Source organism: Asparagus officinalis, chromosome 2 (genome assembly GCF_001876935.1).
Source record: "Asparagus officinalis chromosome 2, Aspof.V1, whole genome shotgun sequence".
Lineage (NCBI taxonomy): Eukaryota > Viridiplantae > Streptophyta > Magnoliopsida > Asparagales > Asparagaceae > Asparagus > Asparagus officinalis.
The window spans coordinates 23,748,678-23,757,056 of NC_033795.1; the positions used below are offsets into that span (position 1 = coordinate 23,748,678).

At 36.1% G+C, this 8,379-nt stretch overlaps 1 protein-coding gene across 3 annotated transcripts; it reads right to left on the bottom strand.

Moving 5' to 3' along the window:
- Positions 238 to 8,379, bottom strand: LOC109830537 (sister chromatid cohesion 1 protein 3-like). 3 transcript variants are annotated; one of them, XM_020397820.1, is made up of 13 exons: positions 8,156 to 8,379; positions 5,194 to 5,596; positions 5,061 to 5,101; positions 4,846 to 4,892; positions 4,681 to 4,745; positions 4,265 to 4,602; positions 4,065 to 4,173; positions 2,639 to 2,775; positions 2,280 to 2,557; positions 1,915 to 1,951; positions 1,801 to 1,825; positions 1,572 to 1,704; positions 238 to 511 (listed from the first exon to the last, which is right to left on the bottom strand). In XM_020397820.1, exons 1-13 carry the CDS (start codon positions 8,277 to 8,279, stop codon positions 407 to 409), a joined length of 1,842 nt encoding a protein of 613 aa, XP_020253409.1. In that variant the 5' UTR covers positions 8,280 to 8,379; the 3' UTR covers positions 238 to 406. The 3 variants fall into 3 exon arrangements, with proteins under 3 accessions (XP_020253409.1, XP_020253408.1, XP_020253410.1); XM_020397819.1 differs by having other exon boundaries at positions 1,801 to 1,828; XM_020397821.1 differs by lacking the exons at positions 238 to 511; positions 1,915 to 1,951 and having other exon boundaries at positions 1,662 to 1,704.

Sequence of the window (8,379 nt, forward strand, 5' to 3'; positions counted from 1 at the left end):
TTACACGGGATTCTCAATCCTGAATAGTTTTCTGTACTTTTTTGCCAATGTCGACCCAGTTTCAGCCAGGTAGCTGAAACAGGTTCGAAAATGATAATTAAGCGAAAAGAGGTAGAAAATGATAAATAAAAATAAAATTTCTTCGTAAATGAAAATGTGCCCAAAGAAGAACGAAGTTGAGTGAGAAAAGAACATACCCTAACCGGAAATTTAAGATAACAAAGGACAAAAGAGATAGACGCTCTCAGAGGAACCTGTGTTGGTTAGCTTTGTAAAAGTTTTCTAGTCTGATCACAATATATTAAACATAAAACAAGGAGAGAGATGCAACCAACAACATATAAGGTCATGAACAAGATCACTATAATCTACAAGGAAAGTCTCCAAAATTTCTCCCTCGTCTCCGCTATTGATTCTTGAAGAGGGATTCAAGTTGAGGAGTGGCAGATACAATGATGTCAGCATATGGTGCACCTTGCTCAACATCTATGCAACCCTTAGCCTTCAAGGTCTGCGAGAAATGAAAATATATAGTTTAATGTGTCCCTGGAATAAAAGATGTTAAAAAAAATTACATACGACACAGTTCAATTGCATCCAATCTAGTTTCTCTCGACTTACTTGAGGTTTTTAGCTGTTGTTCCTTAAATCGTTCATATTCCGATACTAGTCCCTCAAATCTTTCAAATTGTTATTTAATCCGCCGATTAATATATCATGCTAAGCTGAGCATAATTATACATAATTGAGAGACTCCCTTCAGTTGTCTCACTTATTCATTTAGACTCTTAATTATAAGAATACCTATAATTGAGTCTCTTAAGAATGAACCTACATTCGTAATAAGATATCCAAGATGATGGTGAATATAAAACCTATCAGTTTATTTTCAGTCACAATTCAGATAAACACATATTTAACAATTCTAAACAAAACATTAAACTAGACAGGTGAGAAAATTCTTGAAGATATATAGGTTTAGACGGTGCAGATACTGTGAATAGCCTCAACACCAAGGAGAGACATGCAATTGAGACAATAGTGGTCATGCAAGCCTCAACACCAAGGAGATACAATTCATGTTGTGGCCGGGGGTTGACCTTTAATTTAAAATGTGACCTGCCTGCAGGCTTTTTGAGGAGGGGGGAGAGAAGAAGAAGAAGAAAGAAAGAAAGGAAACAAGAGAAAGGAAAAAGGTGCAAAATATAATAGCTTCAGCAAAAAAGGTAGTTTGGAAAAGTTACTTGTCAAGATAACCTACAAGTGAGTTAAATAGTAGTAGATTTCATCTGAAACACTATAAAAAATCAGAGGAAAATTGACGGGGGCATCAAAATAATTTGGCGTTTAAATCTCTGCTAAGAGTAACCAAGAAATACTGCATGATGTTCAAATTATGCATTGCAACTCGCTAGAAGAATTCAGCACACTGTATTGCAATTATATTATCTCTCTGTCACCAGACTCGCCACAATAATATTTGTTTAATTAATACAATAAACATGTGCAACACTATTAGGGAACATTTATCACAAAATCAAAAGAGAAAGATAAAGTAGTCAAGACCGTACCAGTGTTTCATAAAAGAATCTAGCAGATTTAGCTCTTGTTTGTCCTTCTAAAATGCTGCCCAAATTCAAGCTTTCCTTTCTATTTTTTTCTTTAAGATAGAGAAACTTGTTGTATAAATAGTTTGCCACCGCCCTGAAGAACATTTATTTCAAAGCCACCAATTATCCCAGAATACAGTAAGAATCAAGTAAAAATCTAGCACAGAAGAAATTCTTTTTTCCTGTGTACCTTGCTCTCACGGACCATCCACCATCTGCTATAAGGAATAACCACATGAGAATTCATGAGAATAAAATTTAAGTAGAAAGAAACTCAATATTCGCAAGTAGCAGTTATCAACACCTGGTTCATCACTTTCTTTTTCAAAAGATTCTAGCGCCTGACAGCAAATTACAAATCAAAATTTCAGTCACAATGACCATTGGCCATCAATTTTAGCACAAGAAATAAAGTGTGTTCGCATTGAACAAATTAACTCAGAAAAAGAAAATCCTAGAGAGGGTCCTCTGAAGATAATCATCTTGAGGAAAGATGATCTTGAAATGTGTCCCCCAACACAAACCTTAAAGTTGGTAGCTAATAACAATCCAAACATTTTCATTGACAGTACTGGATTTTCAGACTAATCCACCGTATCAAGACCTAGTTCCTCCCAATTTTATTTTCTAAAGAGGACCTTCAATAGAAATCTTTTCCTATCAACTTACCTTGTCTATCATGTCGAAAGCAGAAGACGGGATTGCTATGGGAGATGACTCTCTCATTCTCCCTTCTGATCTATCAGGAGTAGAGATCTCAGAATAATTTGCTCGACGGGGACTACCACAGAAAGTGTTTTCTTGTTGTAAATCATGTGGGTCCATAGATTTATCGGATATTTCATGTTGTAAATTGCTCTCATCAATGGAGGACACTGTTGTTTTCTTCTGTGTCAGATAATCAGACAATTTCTTTCGGAGGATATCATTGTCTTCAGAAGAGATATCTGCAAGAAAACTGAACACTTAATAGAGAAACTTAAATGGTCATGGAAGTGGATGGAGTCATGGAGGAGATATGAACTTACAAGGAATTACAGGATCAGTAAAATTTTGATGCAGATAAGTGATCCTGTAGGCTCTCCAAGCATCCAGAGATGTAAGTGGTACTTTCCTTCTTTTGCCTACTAAGTCACTTGCATCTTGTATCCACATCCTCATAGTCCTGGAAGTGTTAAATTTAATGACATGATCATGCGGAGCCAACTTCTATGAACACACATACATACAATGAATACCAGAAGCCTATAAACCATAAAGTAGAATCAGGGTTCTGAATTAAACCACAAAATCTTGTCTTCCGTCTTTTTTTTGTGCAACATAATGTCATGTATATAAAGTCTTCAACCAGCGATGCATCTAAAAAAATGCTTGGACCTAACAATTCTTTATAGGGTTTTGGAGATACTGGTCCCCAGATTTTATCTACTTTGGTGTAAATCCCCCAAAACTTGATATTATAAATAAGTACTCGAAAACTCATTGGTCACCCTAAATTAGTCCCTCTAGTTTAAATCTGTTAGTTTAACCGTAAAATAAGCTAAGATGGTTAGTTTTTCTATTTTTTCATTATGCTCTGTCTTCAAACCCCGCTTTTAACAATCATGGACATACGAATTGGCTTTTAAAACTGCTAAAGGCTATTAATTTTAATAAGTTACATTGATTACAAGATTTCAATCCATATAATTTTCAATCATAGAGTTATAAATATGAAGATCACAATGAATGGTTTAGATTATCATATATGGATGTTCATCATTTTTATCACAAATAGGTGTAAGGCTCAATGGATAATACAGTGTAATCCCGTGTGTGTGAGGGTACGTGTTTGTCTACAGTTACCCACATTGTAGCCACTCCATTGGTTCTCAGGTTTAAGCAGGTTTGGGGTGGGTCTCAGCATTCTAGGTGCGGGTTAGGTTATGGGTCATACTCTAAACCGAACTACACAAGTCAGATTGGCTTTTTTCAGTCCCAATCAAACCAAAATGGAAGGTCAACCCAATTTTAACCACTGAGCAAGTTGGGTTAGTGGGCTTGGGGTTGGACTCACCCCAAGTTAAAATTATTGAATTTCCGCCTCCAGTTCCATATTCTTTTAGTCAAAGCAGCAGTTTCTGCTTCATGGCTCGAGGTTCCTTCCCATATGTACAAGATGAAATTATGAAAAACAACAGAGAATGCAAAAATACTTGCAATTGTTAACACATACAAAAGCACTTGGTGCATCATCCATTTGGGTCAACATTGTTGAGGATAATCCTTATTTCTGTCGTCCAACTTCTAGAATATGAGCCAAGTTTATACAATTCTGTTCCATGTTTTGATTCAGACTGACCAATAAATGTTTGTTATGTGTAAACAAATGCATGGAGACTGAAAAGATAAGTAACAAGAATTCTATTGCTAAACATTTCAAACGAAACGCTACCAATAAAATATTACACTTACCCATTAGACAACACAATAGTCTCATCATAGAGAATCTTCCTTTTCCTATACATCCGGCGAGTTTCCTTTCTAGCTGGAGTGGTAACTGCAAACTGAGGTGAAGGTAGACCTGAACCATGACCGCATATTGTTAAATTCTTTCTACTGTAGATGCTTCTAGATTAAAAAAATCGACATTTTTTGAAATTTTAGAAATTCACCTGAAACAAGTGGAGATGTATTCAAATTTCTAACCGCTGAATTCCCCTCAGTAGGGTCACGAGGTTCTCCTTTATTTGATAGTGTTGTATCACTAACTGGTCTGCATCGATCTTCTGGCTCATCAAACTGCACCTCTTTCTGAACATGCATCTTACCTTGAAGATTAGGAGAATGTACCTGGCGTTCTTGGTGATTATCGTGTAAATGAGAGCCATCAGTAGAGCAGGCCTTTAAACCTCCATTTATCTCAGATTCTGCCACCATCCCTCTCACTTCTTCATTTCTTGAATTGCAAACTTCAGCGAACTCGAGGTCCATCATATTAGATTGAATAACACTGTCATCAAATATTTCTATCATTTAATACAAGTAACAAGGAAGAAAGGAAGCGGAGGTGCTTCTTCCATCAACTTACTCATCAACTGGGGAGAAACAAGCTGAATTAAACTCAGCATGAATATCCACTTCCCTACGATTACACTGCAGTCGAGCATTAAATAACAGCTATAGTTTCTAGGCAAAGAGACAGCTAAGCTCAAAGAAGCATAAAACTATGCAAAATTGCCACCTAGATATCTACCTCATGCAGAAAGGAATGCTGATTATTCTTGTCGTTTGTCCATTCATCTGTTATATGAACAAATTCAGTCACAAGAATCTTAGATTGAACAGAGAATGTTAGACAATCATAACTAGGACAATAATAAAGTGCCACTTTAAGATAAAAGCATTACTGCATGTAAATACTCGTAGAAAGTATAGAAAACAATTTAAAGTGTTAAATCAAAATTGTACCTTCAGATATGGCCGGCTTTTCATGAGGTTTCACAGTTTCTCTGCCAAAATTTTAGGTAAAGACCATTAAATCAATAATATCAAAAGATAAATCATATTCTAATTATAAGATTTTGAGTCTCAATATTCTTACCCCTTATCTGCAGCATCCAGATTGAAAGCATCGAGTTCAAAACACTCTGGTAGAGTAATAGTAGCATCATGATATGGCGCACAGATTGCTTCCATTTGCACCTCGTGTGCTCCATTCTTTGGAGCAGAAATATTATGTTCTCGTGAATGAGTTACTTCACTAGCTAGTGGTAGATCATGTTGAGGTTCTTTATTTTCTTTCCTGTTTGCAGCGTGTCTTCGTCCATGATTTGATTTATTTTGTGCGGTAATATGTATAGTAATGAATGATCTTCTTATGTTAGTGATAGCCTCATTACAATCGTGGTAGAGATAGTCGACTTTCTTCGAAAATATTCTAACAACACCCAGAAGAAGTTGAGCTAGAACCCGATATGAAATCTGAATTTCAGGAATGATCTTGTCTGCATGGGTTGATAACAAAAAGAAGAAAAAAGCATTATCATAAAATAAGGAGGACAAACGATGTGGCTACTAGAAAGGACGATAAGAATATTGCCGCACAAATTGACATGAGTCACTATTTTAATGAGACCGCTAAACCCACTTTATCATTATAACAATCCTAATAATAATCCTAACAAGTTATAGAAACTGATCATCTTAATCTTAAAAACTTGGATATATCAGAATGTCCTGCTGGGCTAGCACATGTATGCAAGTTGGAATCAGATGGAGACAAATATAAACCTGTCCACAAGGATAAAATTACACAGATATGCACACAAACTGTTAGTTTTCTCCTGTATTCTCCACCTATGAGCAAGTGAGGGTTTATTACATCTTGCATCAAACAATTGGAATCGAAGTGCTACTTGACCTGAACTAAATACCAACATTAACTGAAAAAGTAAGTTAGAAATGGAATCGAACCCATTCCTATTGAAAGAGAACTAGGATTGAAATAATTCAATTAAAGGCAGTTAAAAAAATCAAGGAATCCTAAAAAATACTCAAACTAGGAGGAAAAAGTTTCCTTAGTATGAATCTTTGTAATAATCAAGAATATGAATAAGAAAAAGAGGGAGAAATTCAAAGAACAAACAAGCAATTCAGGAATTACTCTTGTAAGAGATCTCCAAGAGAAGAGAAATTGTAATCAACTTCTTCAAGTGACAAAAACTCCCCCATTCCCTCTGGTGGACATAGCCCAACTACAAAACAGATTAAATCCTTTTTTTATTTCGTGATTGTTTGCTTTCTTTGTTCGCCATGAAGAGGTTTTGGATACTCTGACCAAAACCCAACAAGTGATGCTAAAACTCTTCTAAACCCAATAATTTTTATCAGAGGTGACAATTGCCGGTTCTAGTATCCTATTGAGCATCCCAAGGTTATTAACAATTACTCGAAAGGAGGTCGAGGGCTATCAAGGTGTGCAAAAAAAAGAGGCAATAAAGTTTGAGGTGGAGAAATTCAACAGTAAAAGAAGCTTTTGGTTACGACAAACATAGCAAATTCAAACAGAAAGAGGATTTCCTCATGTTTCAGTAGCAAGAAAAATCCTACAGCATATTGACGACGCAAATTCCTACATAAAATTTTATGAAACTGAGCGGTAGGTGGCTAACGTGCTCAAATACTAAGAATGGTATATAGCCTCAGGTAGAGATTGAACATATCCTTGAACTTTCCTCGGGTAATCAAGTATTGAGAGTCATACACGACCTCATGTGGAGATCACAAAGGCATCTGTAAACTTCATTCACATCTCAAGATTGAGAGGTACTTGGTCTCAGGAAAAGGTCATGAAGTCATCCTTGAACTTCATTCAGATACTCAAAACATTGAGACTTGAGAGCAGAACCTAGCCAGAGGTGGAGACTATAAAGATAGAGCAAATGGCGTGAAACAATCAAGCATATGTAAGGCATGAAGATTTTGGATTGTTCGAGTACAAGCCAAGGTGGTGATTGTGTTGATTATAGCTTGCATTAACTTGGATCAAAAATTGACTTGACTAGAAAAAACAAGTTATAAACTCAAGCAATTGAGAAACTACTCTTTCAAGGGATCTCCAAGTATAAGAATATTGTAATAACTTTCTTCAAGGAGTAAAAACACCTCTCCTCCTCCCATGGGGTAGGTCAATTGCCAAACCATGTATCTTTTTTGCTTGTGTGATTGTGTCCTTTCCTTGTTCGTCGTACAGGGGCTTTCAACTCAAACAGAGTCCCAACGATTGGTGTTAGAACCCTTCCAAATGCTCACTAAATAGGGTGTTTATCATTTACGAATACTTCACTTTGACACCAGAATATAGAAAGTTAATAATACTTTTCAAATATAACAAAAATAGCACCATTTCTATACACAAACTATTCACAGGACAACCTACATTTTACGATTACACTACAGCGTACATTGTTACACACATTATAATTGGGCCCAAAAACAAAATCCTCAGTATTTAGGAAACCACTCATATCCAAGGCTTAACAAAGAACTAGCCATACAAAGAATCCTAAAAAAGTTTGAAGGGAACCCTTTATAACATTCAATTCTCTTTAGTAGATCATATCTTCTCCCCTAAGGTATATCATTTCTTAACTGCTCCTAGGCCTATCTTTTGTCCTAACTTCCTTTGCCATTATCCTAATTGGTACATTTAATGGACTGCGTTGCGCATGAGCGAACCATCTCAAATGATCAATACTCACTATTTTTTCCAAGTAAAACCAATTACAATGGACATCGCAGTATAATACTAAGTGATGGAGAGAACCCATTAGTAAATAAAACCATCAACAGACACATCACCATTTCTTCAAAGTAAACCCATCATAGCGCACATTGTAGTGTAGCAGTATATTTTGGAGGAGAACCCTTTACAGTATGCATAAAACCCATTAACATACACATCACCATTTCTTCTAGGGAGAAAAAAAAAACCCGAACAAATTTGAGTGGAAAAAACAATGGAACAATCCAAAAATAACAAAAACCCAGATGAGGAATCATACCAATAGAAGAGATGATGTCAGTGTCATCAATTTGTTGCCTCTTGAGCTTTTTAAGACAGTAGGCTGCTATCCAAATGTTCCCTAATGGCCCTTTTCTTGACAGCAGAGACTGTGAATGGAACATCTCTCTTCTCTATTTCTCTTATTTTTGGGTCTATTTTCAAGAGGAAGGAGAAGTAAAAAATAAGAAGGGGCGATGATGAAACTGCACATATCTTCTGGGG